This window comes from Delphinapterus leucas, chromosome 14 (assembly GCF_059928025.1).
Source record: "Delphinapterus leucas isolate spDelLeu-1000000601 "Yukka" chromosome 14, BTC_Dleu_Yukka2, whole genome shotgun sequence".
NCBI lineage: Eukaryota > Metazoa > Chordata > Mammalia > Artiodactyla > Monodontidae > Delphinapterus > Delphinapterus leucas.
This window is the reverse complement of record NC_143142.1, coordinates 87,215,211-87,236,827: the sequence shown is the minus strand read 5'-3', so window position 1 is coordinate 87,236,827 and position 21,617 is coordinate 87,215,211. Positions and strand designations below refer to the sequence as shown.

The 21,617-nt window shown below is 51.3% G+C and overlaps 1 protein-coding gene across 1 annotated transcript in view; it reads left to right on the top strand.

Moving 5' to 3' along the window:
* The window catches only part of MBP (myelin basic protein), a 109,362-nt gene that overhangs the window by 84,080 nt on the left and 3,665 nt on the right, over positions 1 to 21,617 (top strand). The window contains exons 6-9 of the mRNA XM_022560016.3: positions 13,308 to 13,415; positions 14,679 to 14,714; positions 15,118 to 15,150; positions 18,312 to 18,431. Coding sequence (XP_022415724.1) covers positions 13,308 to 13,415; positions 14,679 to 14,714; positions 15,118 to 15,150; positions 18,312 to 18,431 — 297 coding nt within the window. The remainder of the gene's footprint in view (positions 1 to 13,307; positions 13,416 to 14,678; positions 14,715 to 15,117; positions 15,151 to 18,311; positions 18,432 to 21,617) is intronic.

The window sequence follows — 21,617 nt, the reverse complement described above, 5'->3', positions numbered from 1 at the left end:
CCTCCAAACCCACGTTCAAGAGCGTCGCTCTCGGCACCAGCCCAGGCGCCCTGAGTTCGGGAAATAGCGGTGAGCCTTCCCTGCGGGGACGACGAGCCCAGGCCTCCGGCTGTGAGCTCCCCAGGGCTGCCCGAGACGAGGAGGGAGGAGCTGCCTTATGGGACAAGGGAGGGTGGCCTGGGCACTGCAGAGGGAGCCTCACGTCCCTGGAGGGACGGCCCAGGGGCAGCCGCGCATCCTGTCTGGAGGAGAAGACGGAGCTGTGGGTGGAGAACATGACGGTCTGCGGCGTCCTCACCGACGTGGCCGCAGCTCCCAGCTCTGGCCGGGCCCTTGTCCACTGCACTGCCTCCTGTTCCACCATCCTGGCCCGCTCACCGGGGTGACAGTGGAGGCCAGGCCTCGGAGCCCTGCCCGAGTTTAACCCCCCTCGGGGGCCACGCAGCCACCACATGCTCACTGAAGGAGCGGACGCGCCAGCTGTGACATGCGATACCGACTTCCTGTGTGTCAGTGTCCAGGGTGACCTCATGACCACATCCCAGGTTTCGTTCTGTCCTTGCCAGGAGGCCTCTGACCCCGATCTTTGGACGGCCGTCCTGTGGAGGCAAAGCCATCGGTGCAGAGGAGGCCGGGGGCTTCGGTTTCCTCATTTCCGGTGAAACATCACAGAGGAAACCAGAAGCCGCAGTGCTTCCCGCAGCCCGCTGCCTTCGGCTTCACAGGCTGCTAAGAGGGTCAGCTCTCCAGCTTGGAAACCGGCCCCTCTAACCACGGGCCAGGCAACAGCCCCAGCTGAGCGGAGGACCAGGGACGACCCACACCTCCGCACAGACCGCGCCCTGCCAGCCTTCTCACATGCCAGTATCTGAGAAGAAACGTGTCATCAGAACAGGCAGCAGGTCACCGAAAATCTCCACCTCAACGAAGGTCTGCCTGTGAATCTCTCCCGTAACTGAGAAAAGCCCGCTGCTGATACTGCATGGCTTTCTCTAAAAAAGAAAAAGCCCATGGCTTTAATTAAACTCCTTCGAGTCAATGATTCAGGAACAAACATATTCTTAACCTTGCCAAGGGCAAAAACGTAGGGCAAAACTGCGTAGGTCATTCAGACAGAAAAGAATTCTCTCCAGATTGCAAAATCTAAACGCCTTGACCTTGCCAGAAAATATCTAATGCTCTCTCTTGAGGCGTATTAGAAGCTGCTTGACCAGAAATGGAGCAATTGCTTCCTCTGAAAAACATATATACACAAAACTAGGCGCGTGCCCAGAAGGCCCAAGATAACCTCGTGATCCAGTGATTTCTGGGAATGGCCAGAGAGCACCGTGCGGTCAGGGTGTGGGGATTAAAACATGCCGTGTTCATCAAGACCAGCTCGAAAGGGGGAGACTCATAGCTCGAAGAGTTTCCAGCCAGATGTGTCATGTCTTCCACAGGCCTGTGACCTTTGGGTCACATGCTCTAGTCCAGAGTACTTACTTTACTGGCAACTAGCTCAGCACCTGGGCCAGTCGCCACAGGGGCATAAAGCTGCCACAACCCGTCCTTCCAAAGGGCTAGAAGGGCAGCCAGACAGGGCAGCCGCGGATAAGAGTCATTCAGCACAAGATATGCTGCTGCCTCTTTCAGTAAGTCCTTAAGGAGGACAAATCACCGAAACAAGATTTCTGAGGGCGGTGAAGGATTTTTATAAACCATCGTAAGAAGTGTGAAGCAAGAGGAAAAGGGCAGAAAAAGTATATCCGTTTCACAGTGAACTACGTGTCGTGGTTCTTAAATATAAAGAAAACAATATGCAAGAAGCATATTTGGTTTCCTTACCACTTTCACAAGGAAAAAAAGCATTTTATTGATCCCAAGTCTTACTCTGCTGTTCTCCCTTATTGTCGGCAGTTCAGAAAAACAGCGACACCGTTATGGTCTGTGGTTCCAAACAGGTTAGAGAGATGAACCGCTTAGCTGCCTGGATCTGGGTTTCTTGAGGGTGCCACAAAATCAAAGATTTCTCTGGCGGAAAAAAGGAGAATGCAAGTTTCTCTGCTCCCCGCGTCTCTGGACCACTGGTGAAACCATCTACTGAAGGCGTGTGTCCTTAATGCCACTTGGCGGATATGTGCACGATCCTGTCGTGTTCAACGTGTAAACTGAAGGATTAAGCATCAAAGATGTTTGCTCGTTGGATGGCTGGTTAGTTGGATGCTTTTAACCGCATGAACAAAATAGAACGTTGCAGACAGTACAGTCCGCTTGGATTGAGGCATAACTTTTCCATTGAAAGTGGGAGCTGATCGAGCCCGTTTTAATTACGTAGAGCTGCATCCTTCCAAATAACAGTGAACCTGAAAAATCTCATCTCTCTCACTAGACGTGCCGCGCATTTGTCGTATCCAGTTACCAGTATTTACCAAGATAAGTAGGAACTCGTTTTCTAGTAGAGCAGTGATTACAGCTTTCCCAGTTCTCTAGATATTAACCGACATCTCTGATTGATGCCACCGAGAGACACTAATTTGTTTTTCTTATATCTGAGCACATTTTTGTTTCTAGCGCACCACGCCTTCACAGCTTAACAGGAGGTAAGTCTGCAAACTTGGAAAAAGTTCTTCTCCCTTCTCTTTGGTCACGTGGCTGGCCCGTGATTTCTCCACCTGCTGCTAGGGTTCGGTTTGGGACATTCCTTCTCGTGCACATGGAATCCACAGGAATCTCCGATGACGCAGCAGATTAAAACATGGAGCTGGGGCTGAAAGGAGACCACAGGCTCTTCACTTAACCCCTCTGAGTATCCACTTCCACATCTGCAAAAAGAGGTGGCCACACAGAGCGACATTTCTGGTCTGTGGCCAGCTGGGGTGAAAATAATCATGTGTCCACCCCGTGTTTTCAAAGCAAGTAGAGCCACTTTCTTTGCTCCTTTTTTTATATTGGATCCTTCTAGGGACACAGGGAGAAACGTGCGTTCCTGGAACTTGTATGATTGACTTGACTAAGAAAGTGCCAGTAAGAAAATGGTCACTGCTTTTAGCCACTGGATATGACCATCCGGACATATCTGAGACAGATCCACAGAGAGGCCACTCCGGCTGTGTCATTCTGACACGGCACCAGGACCTCTCACTGAGGCGGGCTGCACAGGGCAGACCCCGACGGATGTGGGTTGAGGTGCCCTGGCATGAGGGCACCTGCGTCAGTCACCTCCGTGAAAATGCTCGATTTCCAGTTTAAAAAGGGCAGCAGTTCCAAATAGCAGCTCCCACAGAGCTCATGTCTGTTCACATCACATAGAAAAGACGGAGCGGGTATTACCAACACTAGTTATCAGACACACATGGTCTTTGAAGGACCAGTTTCTCCCAGACTAGCACACAGTAAGACAGAGTAACAGCGCAAGAAGAGAACATGCTTCCTGTTAATGCCTGTGATCTGAGGGAAGCCAGAACACAGTTAGGATATTTAAAAGATGTTCTCATCTTGTAACGAACCTCAAATCGTCACACCGGGTTTTAAAGTACCAGGGAGAGAGCTGGTCCTATAACAGGCTCGTAGTCTCCTGTGTAGCTACTATAAGCCATGCGTCTACACCTGGGCGGTCCTCAGATGTTTTTCCTTACGCTTGTGTATCTAATGATGTTATTCTCCTGGTCCCTCCTTTGCACTCATCCAATGTCATTCATCTGGAGGAGAGAGGCAAGCAAACTAAAGCCTGGGCAGAGAGAGGGGAGACCGCCTGGGCTCATAGGGTCCAACAAGGAGCACACAGGTGCCTCTCAGGTGCAGAGCCCGGGAGGGGTGGACGCAGAGGGGGGAAACGTCCCAGAGCCATGGATCCACTCTGATTTCCATCATTGGAATTCTGATGGTGGATTCAGGAAAGAGTTTAAATTCCTCTCACAGACAAGAAATAAAGCAAGCAAGCGCTAGAACTCTTTCTTTTCCCCCCTAAGCACAAAACCCCAGGCACAGTGAATGCTAATTTTTTCAAGAGGTGGCGTCTTCTTCTGAGAGGGACTGACTCTATCCGTTTGTTTCTAATCAAATGCAAATGCAAACGATGACGCTGGCAAATACCTCATCCCCGTTTTCGTAAGACAGCCGCTAGTCAAGGGAATGAATCTTTACCCAATCTGATGACCACTGATCCTCAGATGTGTCAGGCAAAAACGAATCCCCCGTTATTACTTGCAAGTTTAAGGACTCACAGCTCTCCAGCAAGTTGGAAAAACAGTTATGAAATCCTTCCCGTTATCTGGAGACGGGACGGGAAAGCAGCCAGGAAGCCAAGTGCACGAGCCCCCGCCCTGCTGGTGAAGGACATTATCACAAGTGGAGGGAAAATGAATCACAGTTTTTCAAAACCAGTACAATGAAACAGGCTAATGGAAAAAGCAGTTTATGTTAAAAATCCATGAAATGGTTGTCCTTTATCCCATGGCTTTCCTCCAGTCGTGTTTAAATTTTTTAGCGTAATGTTATTTTATTTGCCACCAAGAAGTTCACTGTTGTTTTGTTAATCACGATGCCAAAAAAGAGTAACACATCAGTGCCACCGTAACCCTGCGCGTGCTGTGATCACGTGCCGAGGCCCCTACACGACTCACGTGTTCACGTGTGCAGACAGCCAGGTCTCCATGTGGTTCATCAGAGTGTGAACCAAGTCACCCCTAACAGGTAGGATTTCTTCTACAAACTTCTTGTTATTTGAAAGCCCTATGTAATAAGCACTATTTTTCTAAACAACTTGAGTTTTCATTTTTAAAAAACTGGACTAATTTTCCAATTTCACTTGTCCCAAATATTCAGCTCCACGTATTTTGGAGATAGCGTGTTAACGTCCTAACCTCAGATTTAGACCGGCACGTGGGGCGGGGGCCCTGTCTCCGGCCCCGTTTCCTTTTCTGATTGCTCACACTGAGAGGGGCGACCACTACCCGCCCCGCCCCGGCTTCGGGGTGTCTGGTTCTGATTTTCCGGTAGGACTGACCTTCGAATTCCTCCTTTGCCTTTTAATCACTTACAAACAGATGAGCTACTTGGATCAGGATAGACATGGACAAAGAAACACCATTCCTGGCAAATAACTGTAAAATGTGAACAATTCTGGTTCTTCTATCCTTTCTGCACACAGATACGAAGGGCTGCATTGGAGAATCACGAACCCTTCCTGAGTTAGGGAGCTGAGTCCAGGGGGCTCCTTAAAGGGAAACTTGTGTGTCCCAGGCTCTGGGGGCAGAGGCTGGGGACACAGGGGTGGAGGGAGGAGGACCTGCGCCCCGTCCTCCCCCCACTGGGGTCACCTTCGCACCCAGACGGCCCCGCCATCATCCCCCTTCCCCTGTGGCCCGTTCCCTCCCCAGACTGTTTCCTCCAGGACAGAAACGGACCCCCTTGTTTACAGTGAGGCATGGAAATAAGTACCCACTCCCTATAAATTGTGAAATATAACAAATAAGCCAAAACCCACTGTTTTTAAGTACCCTGCCACTCCTGCCAGGGGCTCCCACCGCTGCCCGGGAGACAAAGGCTGGCCCTGCTCTGACTGTGAACTGAGCATTGACAGCAGAGATGTCCTGCAGAGCCGAAGCCTCCCCGCCCGGCGCCCCTCAAGTTGGGTGTGGACCCCTTTCCTCAGCGCAGGCTGGCCTTCGATATGGCCTCAGAGTCACAACCCGCCCCCCCCCCACCCCATGTTCCTTCAAAGAATAAAGGATGCTCTTCAGACTGTGGGGAAGGAAGCTGGGAGCCTGCATCCCCTCAGCCACCTGTCGGAGGCCGGACCACATCAGCATCACAGGGTCCGAGTCAGAGCAGGTGACTCAGCACAAGAGCCAAAGGGTGGAAACAACCCAAGTGTCCATCAGTGGATGAAAGGGTGAACAAAATGTGGCTTACACAGGCGACGGGATATGGCCCGGCCTTAACAGGAAGGAAATTCTGACCCAAGCTACAGCACGGCTGAGCCCTGAGGACATTACACCAGTGAAAGAAGCCAGCTGCCACCGGACACTGTGTGATTCCACTTGTACGGGGTCCCCTGAGCCGTCCGATTCAAAGAGAGAGTAGGATGGGGCTTTCCAGGGGCCGCAGCAGCGGATGGGGAGTTTGTGTCTCCTGGGTACAGTCTCAGTTTGGGAAGATGGGAAAGTTCTGGAGGTGGATGGTGTTATGGACACACAGCATTGTGAATAGACGTACGGCCACTGAACTGCGCACTTAACGACGGCAAAATGGTAGATTTCACGTTACGTATGTTTTACCACAATAAAAAAAAATTAAGGGTGACAGATACAGCACTCCCCTCCCCTGCCACTGTGTAAAGGTGTCATCACCATGGCAACAGAGGCGCGTTTCTTAGCTCCTCTTCCTGTGCTCACCACAGAACTCTTTAGTGATACATAAATAAACAGATTAAGCGGCAGCCCTAGAGTCTTAGGAAAACGCCCTAATACATAAACCAGCTGCAGAATTACCTTTCTTTCCTTGCCTGCTACTCAGAGGTGGCCCCTTAGTAAAAGTTGAGAGCTAAAAACTCTCTCAACGAGTCTCGGTTTCAACCCTGTGCTTTCACATGTGGGGAAACAGAAGCCCCAGCGCTTGGCGTGCTTGGTTCGCAGGGGTTTTTGTGTCAGGACCAGAGCCCTCCAGCCCCCAGAGGCTTGCTCTTTCCAGGAGGCCCCAGTAGAAAGAGGGTTTCTTTGTTCCTTTGTCCACTTGTTTGCTGAACCAAACTGCCAGAAGCTTTGGGGGATCAAGTAGAAGTTTTTCTTTTTTCCTCCAAAAACTTAAAATCTAGCTGGAGACCTGGAGACATAAGATGGATGTAGGGAGAAGGCCAGACTCACCTATGCGGAGATCTCCAACCAGGAAATTCACGGAACGACGTAATGTTGCCATCACCAACCTTGGGACAAATAATGAAAGATCGTGTTAAATGGACTTATTTTATAAATTAATATACAGTAAAATTGGGTTGTTTCTGGTGTACACATCTGTGAATTTTAACACACATGTAGTTTCACGTGGCTGCCACCACAATAAGGGTACATCACCCCAAAACCTCCCTCCCACTTCATACCACACCCTTCCCTCTCCCATTCCTGACCCCTGACAACCACTGCTCTGGTCACCCTCCCTGTAGTGTACTCTTTTGAAGAAAGTCACATGTATGAGATCATACTGTATGAAATCTTTTTGGAATGGCTTCTTTCACTCAGTACAATGCCTTGGAGATGCCTCTGAGTTGTTGCTCCTTTTTACTACTGCATAGTATTCTGTTGTACGGACATACCACAGTCTGTTTATCCCTTTACTCAGTGACGAACATTTGGGTTGTTTGCAGAGTTGGTGATTACGAATTGAGCTGCTATGAACATTCATGTAGAGGTTTTTGTGTGATCATAAGTTTTCATTCAAGATTCAAATTATTTCCATCAAAAGACTGGAGACCAATATATTCATTACAAAAATCTCATCCAAAAATCTGTAGTTTTTCTTTTATCATTCAAAGCAGGAAGTGGGATTGCTGGGCCATATAATAAGTATTGATACATGGTTAGCTTTATAATAACTGTCAAATTGTTTTCCAGAGTGAGGGTACCATTTTGCATTCCCACCAGCAAAGCATGAGAGTTCCAGTTGCACTGCATCCTAGTCAGCACTTAGTATTGTCAGCATCCTTTATTTTAGCCATTCTAATAGGGGTGTAGTGGTGTCTCCTGATGATTTTGATTTGCATCTTACTAATAGCTAATGATGCTGGGCATCTTTTCATGTGCTTATTTGCATTCTGCTCATCCTCTGCAGTCAAGTGTTTAGTCAAGTGTTTTGTCCAATTTTTTAACCTGGTGGTTTGTTTTTTTACCATTGATTTTTGAGAGTTCTTTACAAGAAGGACTTGTGGTTTCAAGTCTTTTGTCATATGTATGATTGGAAATATTTTCTCCATCTGTAGTCTGTCTTTTCATTCTCTTAAAGTATCTTTTGCAAAACAAAGGTTTTAAATATTGATCAGGTTCAGTTTATCAATTTTGTGTCTTTTATGGATCATGGTTTTGGTGTCAGGTCTATAAATTTATTGGCTACCCTCACGTCATGAAGGTTTTCTTCTATTTTCTCCTGTTTTCTTCTAAAACTCTGTACTTTTACAGTGTAGATAGAGATCCATGATCCATTTGGGGTTAATTTTTGTATAGGGTGTGACTTTGGATTGAGGTTCATGTTTTTGGATATTGGATGTCCAGTGGTTCCAATACCATATGTTGAAAAGACTATGCTTTCTCCATTGTCTTTGCACCTTTGTCAAAAATCACCTGGTCCTATTTGTGTGGGTCTACTTTTGGACTCTACTGTGTTCCACTGAACTATGTATCTACACCTTCTCCAGTACGACACTCCCTATAGCTACGTAGGAAATCTTTAAATCAAGTGATGCGGTTCCTCTGATTTTATTCTTCTTTTTCACAGTTGTTTGGCTATTTTGGTTACATATAGTTTCAAGGTTAGTTTTTCTGTATCTAAACAAAATCCTGCTAGGATTCTGAGTGGCGGAGCATTACATCTGTAGATCAGTTTGGGAAGAATTGCCATCTGTACTATTCATGGTCTTCTGACACATGAAGATAGTATGTCTCGCCACTTAAGTCTTCTTTGATTTTCTTCCACCAGCATTTTCTAGTTTTTAGCATAAAGATCCTATACACGCTTTGCTAAGTTTATAACTAATATTTTGTTTCTCTGATGCTATTCTATATGGTGGTGCTTTTAAATTTGGGGGTTTTTAACTGTTCATTGCTAATATATAGAAATATGATTGACTAAACGTTCTTTCAGCAACAGACCATTACAACTACAACAATATAGCTATAACTCTACATTAAATTATCTGTGACAACTTACAGCCAAAATTCCAAGTCAGGGTCCTAGTTCAGTCACTCTTCAATGCGTATGTTACAAAAGGATTCCATGATGATTGTTCTGTTTACTTAAGATCTACTGCATGTGTTGGGCTCTGTATTAAAAGTGATCTAAACTGTCGATGCGTTAATTCAACAGTTAATGCTCATTGCATGCTTAGTTCTGTGCCGAGGGCCATAAATACACTAATTGACGTTTTTATGAACAGTTCTGACCCCAGATTCTGAGAGGTAGAACACAACTTACCAACCTCATGTGTTCCTTAAAAGATTTAAATTACTTTTCCCTCAAAAGATTGGCGACCAATGTATTCATTATAAAAACCACCAAAATATATGCTCTTTCTTTTAGCGTTCAAAGCTGGTACGCATGATAAACATGTGAAATACTTCATTAACTATGTCAGAGCATAAATAAGTTTTAATAATATCAGACCTGCATATAGGACCGAACGTTCATTTATTTAAAAACCTTTTTGTAAAGTTTAAGAAACTTTTCTAGTTTAATCACAGAATGGGTGAATCAAAGTGCACGATGTTTCTGTGACTCAAAATCCAACACAGCCTGCAGAAAAATGGTATATAAAAACAAAAGTAAAGGGACTTCTCCAGTGGTTAAGACTCTGCACTTCCACTGCAGGGGGCGTGGGTTCGATCCCTGGTCAGAGAACTAAGATCCCACATGCCGTGCAGTGCGGCCAAAAAAAAAAAAAACACAAAAAACCCCAAAGTCAGGGCAAATTGTATTAAGTTCTGAGCTGCTTTAATTATTTTTGGCCATTAGGGTGGTATCTAATAAATAACTTCACTTGGCAGATACATTAGACACAAAGAAATTTTTTCTTAAAATAAGTAATTTAAAGTTTCCTAGCTCATCTGTTTTCTTTTTTCATTCTTAATTTTATACTCTCTTTTATTGGAGAACCATGTGTAAGGTGGGCCAGCGGTGAGCGAATCTGATTGGTCTGTGAGCTCAGAAAGGCGCTGGCTGAGAGACAACACAGCACAAGGAGAACCAGATTATTTATGTTCTGGCAACCCCAGCAGAGAGAATAAGAGTAAGGACGGGGGCGGGAGGGTCATCAGTTCCTGAAACGCTCCAGCGCTTCCCCTTGAGGTTGACGTCTTCAAGTTCAAATGCGCATGGCGTCCGCTTCTGCCCACGCCATCGTACCCACATCATAACTCAATCCCCCGGGTTTCCTCTGTGGGGAACCAGAATCCTGTGAGGTCCCCAGCCCGGTGGAGGAGAGGGAGACTCAGCCCGTGGCCACCAGGACTCTGCTGCACCCTCCACCTTTCTGGGAGGCTGTGAATGTGCCGCACGGAAAGCAGATCACATGCTGAGTCGCCCCAGGTGAGCTGAGAAAGCTGTGCCCAGCAGAGGCCGCAGGAAGGGCACTGCAGACAGCAGAACGCGCGGCCGGGACGTCGGGAGGGTGGGTGTCGGGCAGCGGGGGGAGCCTGGGAGAGGCAGAGAGCCACAGGGAAGTGGGAGGGGGCCTTGACTCCAGTCAGGACCCGCAGAAGGATGGACTTTGAGCTCGAAGGCTGAGCAGGGCACGAAAAGTCACAGGGAAGCAGGAGGCGTGGAGGGCACATGGACACCTCGTTCAAAGGACATCGAGGTGGCTGGTCTACTCAGAGCCAAGACGAGGTCTCGGCAAGTGGACAAAACCAGGCCATGCCATGTGGTGCCAGGTCTCGGGGGCCGACTGGCTGGAGAAAAGATGTTCAGTTTGTGAAACAGGCGCAGGGAACGGTTGTGGGGAAGGACAGGAGAGCATCCTTTGCAAACCCGTCTTGGCTGGAAAGGGAGGGGCCCGAACAGAGGGCTACCCCAGCCTTGGCCTTAACGTCAATGTGGGGAGAGGACAAATGTAAGGAATATTTTAAAGAAAAACCTACAAGGTTTGTGAACTGAGTCAGTGGGGGAAATAGAGCAGAGAAGGAGGCCAGCGTGACTGCAGGGCTTCAGCCTTGGTGGATGGGGGTAGGAGGACTGCCAGCTGGAGACAGGCATAGACATTAACAGTAACTAGTGCCGGGGACAATGCACCTGTAACTAGTACCAGAGACAATGCACCTGTAACTAGTACCAGAGACAATGCATCTATAACTAGTACTGGGGACAATGCACCTGTAACTAGTACCAGAGATAATGCACCTGTAACTAGTACCAGAGACAATGCACCTATAACTAGTACTGGGGACACTGCACCTGTAACTAGTACCAGAGATAATGCACCTGTAACTAGTACCAGAGACAATGCACCTGTAACTAGTACCGGAGATAATGCACCTGTAACTAGTACCAGAGATAATGCACCTGTAACGAGTATCAGGGATAATGCACCTGTAACGAGTATCAGGGACAATGTACCTGTAACTAGTACCAGAGATAATGCACCTGTAACTAGTACCAGAGATAATGCACCTGTAACTAGTACCAGGGACAGTGCACCTGTAACTAGTACCAGGGACAATGCACCTGTAACTAGTACCAGAGACAATGCACCTGTAACTAGTACCAGAGATAATGCACCTGTAACTAGTACAGGAGATAATGCACCTGTAACTACTACAGGAGATAATGCACCTGTAACTAGCACCGGGGACAATGCACCTGTAACTAGTACCGGAGATAATGCTCCTGTAACTAGTACCAGGGACAATGCACCTGTAACTAGTACCGGGGACAATGCACCTGTAACTAGTACCGGGGACAATGCACCTGTAACTAGTACCAGAGATAATGCACCTGTAACTAGTACCAGGGACAATGCACCTGTAACTAGTACCGGAGATAATGCACCTATAACTAGTAGTGGGGACACTGCACCTGTAACTAATACCAGAGATAATGCACCTGTAACTAGTACCAGAGACAATGCACCTGTAACTAGTACCAGAGACAATGCACCTATAAGTAGTACTGGGGACAATGCACCTGTAACTAGTACCAGGGACAATGCACCTGTAACTAGTACCAGGGACAATGTACCTGTAAATAGTACCAAGGACAATGCACCTGTAAGTACTATCAGGGACAGTGCACCTGTAACTAGTACCAGGGACAGTGCACCTGTAACTAGTACCAAGGACAATGCACCTGTAACTAGTACCAGGGACAATGCACCTGTAACTAATACCAAAGATAATGCACCTGTAAGCAGTACCAGAGACAATGCACCTGTAACTAGTACCAGAAACAATGCACCTATAACTAGTACAGGGGACAATGCACCCGTAAGTATTTTCAGGGACAATGTACCTGTAAGTAGTATCAGGGACAGTGCACCTGTAACTAGTACCAGGGACAATGCACCTGTAACTAGTACCAGGGACAATGTACCTGTAAGTAGTATCAGGGACAGTGCACCTGTAACTAGTACCAGGGACAGTGCACCTGTAACTAGTACCAAGGAGAATTCACCTATAACTAGTACCAAGGAGAATTCACCTATAACTAGTACCAAGGACAAGGCACCTGTAACTAGTACCAGAGATAATGCACCTGTAACTAGTACCAGACACAATGCACCCGTAACTAGTACCAGAGATAATGCACCTGTAACTAGTACCAAGGAGAATGCACCTATAACTTGTACCAAGGACAATGCACCTGTAACTAGTACCGGAGATAATGCACCTGTCACTGGTACCAAGGAGAATGCACCTATAACTAGTACCAGGTACAGTGTACCTATAACTAGTGCCAGGGACGATGCATTTGTTACTCCAGTGACAGCCCAGTCAGGGGTGCAGGTATCACCAGTGAAACTAAGCCCATTAAATGCATTAAATTCCCGAGAAGCCCAATTTAGACTTTTCGGTGGCAACAGTGTCTTCTGAACAGTAAGGGTCCTTTCGAACCACAAGCACCGAGCTGGCGATGGAGGAGGTGTGCACGAGGCTTTGGCGCATTTACCTGACGGGCTTTCAAGGGATTCCTCTGACCTTCCAGACATTTCCTGATCCCCTCATTCTCACGACCTCCCACACTCCCATAGCAGGGGCTGTGCACAAGCACCGTCCTCTCTGCCAGGGCTCCAGGCGAGTCCCCCTCCTCCTGGGACCACCAGCTCGCAGGCTCTGTCAGTGCTTCTGAAGGTGGAGCCCACGTCCGGGGAGGCTGGCGATGCTCCCCCCGAGCTTGGCCTTCCCGTCGGGAGGGCTCCCGAGGGGGCGTTTGCAGTGGCCAGGAGGTCAGCCGAGGAGGGACCTGTGGGGACAGCACCGCCCAGACCCCACCCGCCTGGCTACATCCTGTGACGTCAGCAGCTTCCTAGCATCAGGTCTCCAAAAGTATCCAGATCCACGGAGGAGCAGAGGCAGCTTCCCCAGACAGCAGAGGGTCCAGCCTGCCCTGAGACCACGCGTCCTGTCTTTCAGGATGGACACCACGCGGCCAGAGCCACCCACTATGGCTCCCTGCCCCAGAAGGCGCAGCACGGGCGGCCCCAAGATGAAAACCCCGTAGTGCACTTCTTCAAGAACATCGTGAGTGGCAGCCACGGTGGGAGGGGACTGATTAGAGGGGTGAGGGGCGTCCAGCCCTGCCCCAGTCCACGAGGGCCCGAGTATGTCCCCAGGTGACACTGAGCTCTGATCCACAAGGGGTCTGAGTATATCTCCATGTGACACAGCTGTAATCCATGATGGGGGCTCTGAGTATATCCCCAGGTGACGCCTCCCACTTCCTCAGGGTGAGGTTGGCCTCGGGAGCCCAGGGCCAGCACCTGGTCCCAAGGTCTGAGCTGCATCTGCAGCTTAACTTTGTGTTAAAACTTTGAGTTCTACCAAAGAACTCACTCCTTTTGAGACTAAGCTAGTAGGAGATGCTTAGTTCAAAAATACAAGCTTTGCAAAACTCTGGAGACGGTAAGAAGATCAGGGGTGCGGGGGCAGGAGGGATGAATAGACTAGGAGTGCCCGGGATTTGGGGGCAGCGAGTCTCCTCTGAATGATCCCGTGACAGCGGGACACCTCATACATTTGTCAAAATCCACAGAATGTACAACACAGAGTCCACAGACCTTGGTTAATGTATTGACATTGGCTCAGTTGTAACAAGTGGACCACACGAGAGCCAGGGGTGCTGTGCACAGGGCAGAGGGGTCATGAGAACTGTCTGCAATTGCTGTGCAAGTTTTCTAGAAACCTAAAACTTCTCTAAAAAATAACATCTTAAAAACAAAACCACAGGCTCTAATTATAAACTTTCTGTGCAGCAGACATCTAAGATGGTATTTTCATGTTGATTAGGGAGCTTTAGGAGTCGCACACCTGAGGGTGTCCTTTTTGAGGCTCGAATACCAGGGGCCCTTGACTGCCCACCCCAGAGAGGATGGTGGTGACGCTCACCGTCTCCATCACCTGCGAGAGGGGGTGTGTCATGGGAGCACACGCCAAGAGGAATCGCCTCTGTGGCTGCAGAGCCTTTGGTGTGTTTCCCATCCTCTCAAACACTTTCTGTGTGCCCTGGAAGATCGAGGTAGCATTGGATACTTTCAAATTCTCAAATTGTCTATTTCTCTCTCAACTAAAACAGAATGGGGACGCCGGGCAGAGACTGAGTGGGGGGCTTCTTATACCAATAGATACCAGACCCTCCCAGCAAGCAGGAGCTAGCAGGGAACTAGCAACAAGCCTGGTGACAACACGAGGTGACATGGTGACCACAGGAGGCTCTCACGAGGAGGGTCAGGGCTGCTGTGAAGCAGGGACCCCACCCCCGCTCACCATTCTCCCGTGTCTTTGCAGGTGACACCTCGCACACCTCCTCCATCACAAGGAAAGGTAAGACCTCCCAATGTGTTGAGTCATCATCACTTTACAGCCCTTCCCTGAAATCCCTAAACGGATCAAAAGGAGGGCTGGACTCAGAGCTCCCTGACTGCACCCCAAAATGTCTTGTCACGTGGAGCCCATGCAGGACAGGCTGAGCCGTGCGTGACACCCCTTCCCGCCTGCTGCCGTGCAGACAGCGCTCACCATCCCAGCTCCCTTCCCTCTCAACCCCAATCTGAAATCCTCCCTGGGCAGCTCCCCGGGGCCACGGCCAACCACAGGATAGGGCGCGTGTGCCAAAACCTGTTTGCCATCTCAGCACTGTGTTGTCCTGACTGTGTTTCCTGTTTCGTGCAGAGAACGTTTTTCCCACACTGATCACCATGTCCCTCTTTTTCTTTTCCTCACACAGGGGCGAGGACTGTCCCTCAGCAGATTTAGCTGGGTAGGTGACAAATGCACGTCGACCCGTTGCCTCTCCTTCCTCACGGCCACTCAGCTGTTGTGCTCTGTTTCAGTTGCTCTCTGGGCCCACCTTCCTTCCCATCCCACCCAGCTTGTCCCCTGCTGCTTCCGCCGCAGCCAGTCCTTCCTTCCAGCTGGGTTCACGCTCCTGTTTTCATGACCCAGGGCCCAGGCACCAAAGGGCTCCTAGGAGACTCCCCTGGGCTCCTCCCCAGGGAAGGAGCGACTCCACGTATGAGAAAATTCCTGATTTCCTTCCAAAAGGGCAGATGAGGAAAAATGGGTCCCTGCAGCCTGTGTGTGGACCTGTCCAAATAGCCCGCACTCCCTCCCCTGCCAGACGTTGACATTTTGGGGAGAAAAAAATGATTCTGCTAACGAGACAAAAAGATGCTAAATTCAGTCATTCAGTTTATAACCTAAGTGATCCAAAAGATTTTGGCTTGGGTTTTGATTTAGTCATAACTAAAGCTTGGATATCAAGCCATCCAGGAAAACCTTTTTAGGAGTTTCTGAGAAGATTTTAAAGAAGATTAAAATCTTCGTTTAACCCATGAAGATTTTAAATGGCTGATTTGTTCACTTTCTAGTAAAATTTTGTGTCTGAACCAACTTTAAATGCCTATCTATATTTTAACTAAATCTATCGACCATACTTACTAACAAATATTAGATAGAGTTCTTACTTTATAAAATCTCCAGAATAAAAAGAGAACCACTAATCTATAGGCCAGGAACTGTGTCTGTCTTGGAGACACAGTATCCTTAGAAACACATCCTCCAATGTCCTTGGAGACACAATATATCTCTAGTGCAGAGCCTACATATCCTTGATACCCAATTAATAAGCATCATAGAAATCAATGAATGAATTTAGAAAGAAAGAAAAGGAAGGAAGGAAGGAAGGAAGGAAGGGAGGAGGGAGGGGGGAGCCACCCTCAGAGAAAAGGCAGGGGAGGCTTCCATAAACTGCCCCAACACATCATTACGTTGAAGTATGAACTGAGATATTTGCTGGAACGTTTTATACAAATACGCGTGAGCGTTTTCCTGACCTAATGAATTTGCCGAAAGGTGATGATAACGTAGGGAATCGACACGGGCCAGCCCTCAGGGACAATTAATGATTGACTTTCTGTGCCAGCAGGAGACAAAGATGATGCTGAAGAATGGGACCCACTTTTGACCCAGAAATCTGATTTTAGTAACCGCTTGAGCTGCCTCTAACCTTCTAGGCGTGAACCAGGGCGAAGCCATCGGCGAACGTGGAGTGATGGGAGGGGGAAAGACCATGTTTCTTCCAGTCGTTTAAAGGCCACTTCAGCCCGGCAGCTAACAGCACGGCCTTTGCATGCCTCTCACGTCTCCGTGTTTGGTCCCACTAATGTCTGTTAATTTTCTCTTTTTTTCCAAAGTAAAATCCTGCTCCGTATTCCGTGAGCTGGTTTGTCGGTTTCCTAGAGCCACACGACTGTCTTCCCGTTTGGAGTTCCTGAAAGTCCCACCAGTTTTCTAAACTATGTTGTATGTTTTTTGGTAAATTCTAGGTTGTCCAAAGATATAAGTGACCAAGAGTTTGAAAGGAGAAAATTTAAGCAGATTATTAATCTGAAAACCAATCCTTGAATTTAATTCTCAAAAGCTCTTTATTTTTGGAGAAAACAGCAGAGTAAGAGAACGATTTAGCACTTGCATGGGAAGGCGTGGATCTCGACAACTCTTGTGTCTGTCCTTTGGCTCAGTCCTCTTTAACCACCCCCCCCCCCGACCCTGGACCATGATGCAGCGAGCGTGTCCATGGAAACCTCTGGGATTCAGGGCAGTTCTGGGCTCCTCTCGTATGTGGTCTTGGATCTTCACTGCCCCTGTCCCTTGCACACTTGATAACCCTTGAAACCAACCTTCACGTGAACGTAGCTGAGTGGCCAATGTCTGTTCCCAAACCTGGGCTGAAGAGAAGTAGCTTGGGGGTGCAGGGCAGGGGGTGTGCCTGGACAGATGGCCCTGGTTCAGCTTCAGTTCCAACACGAGAGGGGTGGACTGGAGGAATCTGGAAGCTTCTGGAGCCTAAACCAGAGGGATCGATCCCATGGTTTCCCAAGCTCCTAAGGCACCCTCGTGAAATTGGAAAGCGCTGCAGCCTGAGGCAAAGGGTTCTGGGGTCTCGATCAGGAGACGGTTTTATTTTGTGTATAGAATTCTCAGGAGAGGCCAGACAGAGAGCTTCCTACTTCTCGTTGGTGAAACCTGAAGTGAGGACCTCAGAGCCTGTCCGTTGCATAAGATCCGTGACACAGACAGGATGTGTGGTTCACCCCTGGAGGAATGTCGCACCCCAGGCTGGACACCCGTTACCCCAAGGGCTAACATTCCTTACGTCTGAGCATCAGAGTTTCCCCCATTCCTTTCTTGTGTTCACAGTGGAAGCTTCCCTTTGAAACTGAAGCGCATTAAATGCAGACTGGTCCTCGAGACACACATATCCTTACATTTCAGTCATCACTTGTCAGGGCTACGTGTCACCAAGGCCATTTTTCTCCATCTTCCCTGAAGTGAGAGGGGCTCCCGGGGCAGCTGGAGACCAGGCTGGGAGCTGCCGGGGGAACCCCCCTCCCCATAACAACAGCAAGCTCGAAAGTTCAGAGCCGCAGGCTCCATTCTCAGAGCAGAGCATCCATTATCCCCATTTTATAGAAGAGGAAACCAAAGCTCAGAGAGGTTCCAACGCTTGCCCAAGGTCACACAGCCAGGGCAGGGGGTTGCTGAGACCCGTCCAGGTGGCTGGCTCTGGGGCTGTGCCCAGGTGCACGGCCTGGGGGACAGGGCTTCCCAGCCGGGACCCGCCCCCTCCCCTCTACGGTGACCGGCTCCCAGCCCAGAGCCCCTGGAAGGACCCTGGTCCCGGTTCACCGTCCACACTCAGGGCACCCAGGCCGCGGCCAGGAGAGCTGGTCCTGGTCGTCCTGGAGAGGCTCCTCCAGGCTGGAGAATTGGGAATTTTGTCTGTGCACGTTAGAAAGGTAGGAGCCCCCAAATTTCACCAAGTCTGAAGGCTGCTGATGCCTCCAGGGAAGCAGATGGGAAGGGTCTGTGCTGCCCAGGCCGCATGGACAGACTGAGAGCGGCCGTCCTCTCTTGCAGGGAGCCGAGGGCCAGAAGCCAGGATTCGGTTACGGGGGCAGAGCTTCCGACTACAAATCGGGTCACAAGGGCCTCAAGGGGCATGACGCCCAGGGCACGCTTTCCAAAATCTTCAAGCTGGTAAGGCACCTTCTTAAGGCGGGCGGCGCGGGGGCAGGTTCGGGGACAGGGCTGGGACTGCCGGCCTCTGGCTCGTCCCCGCGCCGCTTCTCTGCACTCAGCGCCCCACGTGCCATTCCTGCCCCGCCAAGCGCTTCTCCAGGGCCCGCCTGAACAGGGGCGGCGCTGGGCGCGGCGCCAGGCCGGGGCCCCTCGGGGAGCTTGCGGACGACGGGGTCGCCGTGGTTACAGCCGGGGCCCGGGAGGCACGGGGGCCTGGAAGGTCAGACAGCAGCGCCTCCGTCCCTGAGGGAACCGGCCAAGGGGACACGAGGGGAAGACGGCTGGATGGCCGAGAGGCCCCGGGGACCACGGGCACCCGTCCCGTCGGTTAACCCGGGCGTCACAGCCACGTCCGTCAGCGCGTGACCTGGGGCCCCCGGGCTCCCTGAGGCTCGGCTTGTCCTCCGGACGACGGGGTGACGGACGCGTGGCCGGAGCCGCTGTGACGGTGGAGCGGGCACAACGCCCTCTGCCCGGCCCGCCCCCCCTCCGCGCTGGTGACAAGACGGCCTCGCTCGGAGCACCCGACATCTCAGGAGGGGCTCTGACGCGGGATGGGCGCCACCACCCCGGGCCTGAGCCGCACGGAAGAGGGAAAGGAAGGTTCTGGACTCGGACGGGGGCCGGCAGCGGCCCTTCCCCCCAGGCCTCTCAGAGCCTCCCTCTCGGAGACGCGAGGCTGCAGCTCCCTCCCGGGGGAGGTCGGGGGCGCCCGCGTCCAGGGCTGCCTTCTGACCGAGGCCAAGCTCACCTGTGAGGAAGCCGGACGGCCCGGAGACGGGAGGGCCGGGAGCCGGGCTGGGCCTGGAGCAGACGGGCTGAGGGCGGCGGGCTCCGCCCCTGCGTCCTGCGCCGCTGGCCGCCCGACGCCGAGGCGACTTCCAGGTGGTAGGAGAGACGTCTGTGGCCTCCGTTCGCTCGCCCTCTGCCGGTCGCAGGAGCGTCGCAGGCGCGTCCCGGGCCCGCTGACGGCTCCTCGTAGGAAGGTCACAGACTCCGGGGCACGAGGCGCAGCCTCGGAAACATGCCGCCACCGCCTGAGGCTTGGGGCCCCGAGAGCCTTGGGAAGGGGCTTCGCGGCGGTGGCGGAGGCCTCGGGACTAACACAGTGACGGGCTTGCTCCGGGCGTGGCGCCGGGGGCCCCGGCCCGGCGGCAGCCCTGTGGCCCCGCGGGCTCTGCGCCGGGCTTTGCTGAGCGCCTGCTCGGTGCGTCGTCACGTGCCGGCGAAGCCTTACGCGCAGGCCGCCGCCTCTTAAAGGAGCCGTGTCGTCCTGTTGGGCGGGCGACAGAAAACACACGGTGCATGCTGGCGGGGAGGCGGGATGGGCTGAGCGCGAACGTGCCCCTCTGTGCCCTCCAGGCCATCGGGATTCCAGGCGGGGCGCCAGACAGGGCCCGGCGGAGCGGGTGGCGGGCGCAGGGGCGCGAAGGGGGCAGGGGCTGGCCTGGCACGGGGACAGGGCTCCCGGCTGACCGCTGACGGAGCACGGGGAGGCCTGGCCGGGTCCCGGAGGAGGGAGGCGGCTGCGGCAGCGGCACCGAGTGACCGGTGGGAGGGGTAAGGGGCTCCCCCCACAGAGGGTCCCGGGACCCTCCTGAGCGCTCTGACCCTGGCCCTGAATGGGGAGGTCCCCGGGATCTAGTGACACGGTGTGACTTATGTTCTAATGTTGAAAGACCATCTGGCAAAAACTAACAAAAACGGGACCGGATTTTGCACTTCCTGGACTGGAGAGCAAGGAAGACCCTGTGGATTTCCGCGGCTGCCCATCCGGGGCTTTGACGGCTGAGCCCAGGTTCTAACCACGTGTCAGCTTTTCAGGCTTAAACCTGGAAGGGGGTTGGGAGTTGGGATGACCCCGTGGAGCCACGGCGAGCCTACCGTGCCGCTGGGGCCGTGTCCACGCAGATCTGAGGCTCCAGGAGGGCACTTGCCATCCCTGGCACAGAACCGTGTTCACAAGGCAGCTGGGCAGGGACAAACTTCACCATATTCGGGTCCCATGTTTTCTCGTCAGAGTAACAGCCCAGCCTTCACTTCCGCTGACTCTTCATCCAAACAGGCCATCACTTCCCTGCCGACATCCAACTACTACCAAAGCCCTGACTGCTAAGAGGGTCCAGTCAACTCCTCTTCCAGCTGGAAGAAACGTCATATGGAAGACGGACGCCAATGAGGAAAAGACAGAGTCCATCTGTTATGACGGGAGCGGCGTTGTAAGGACACGACACACACGATGCCCTCAGCACCGTCAGATGCTCCCTGCGGATAAAGGAAAGCCGGGATCCGGCCGCAGGAGGGGAGCCAGCTGCTCGGTCCCCGGACTTTGGACCGTCCTGCATCCTCGAGCATCATGGTGTCAGCATCGCAGGCAGACGCAGCCCAATTCTCACCCGTGTGGCAGCTTCCTCCCCCCCCCGTGTCCTCAGTCCGGAGGCCACCTGGGGGAGGCGGGAATTTCCAGGGACTCCTGTCCCAGGTGTTCGTGGGCTCAGATGAGAATGGGAGCGTCTCCTGGGGAATACCTGCTGGGATCACAGCAGGTCACAACGTGATTTAACATGAGAAGGTCCCGTGGTACGTGGCGTGGTCGTGTCACCAGGAGATCTGACAGCCCCGTGTGCCCCGTCTCGAGGGCTCAATCACCACCAGCAAAGTACAGCGGCCCCTCAACCTGAATCACCTCTGACCTCTGACCTGCAGAAGTGGGCTTCCTACTTGGTTCATTAAAACGTCGAGATTCTACAATTTATGATGGAAAGATTTGGTCAGGAACCCAAAGACTCATTGATTGGTCACCTAATCTTTAATTCAATATCGAGTCCCATGTGTGGTGTATTTGGTGGTCGGGATATACACACAGCACGGATGGACCCCATGACCCAGATTCTGGAAGATGCTGGACACTCGTGGGTGATGTGAAGCAGGACTCAGCTTTGAGGACCCTTAGTCTCCTCAAGAAAAACCTTAAATACATGAAGTGAGTGGTGAATAAACCGTGGCTAAGTTGGTTAATGTCAGATAAAATGCAGGGACTTCCCTGGTGGTGCAGTGGTTAAGAATCTGCCTGCCAATGCAGGGGACACGGATTCAATTCCCGGTCCAGGAAGATCCCACATGCTGCAGAGCAACTAAGCCCAT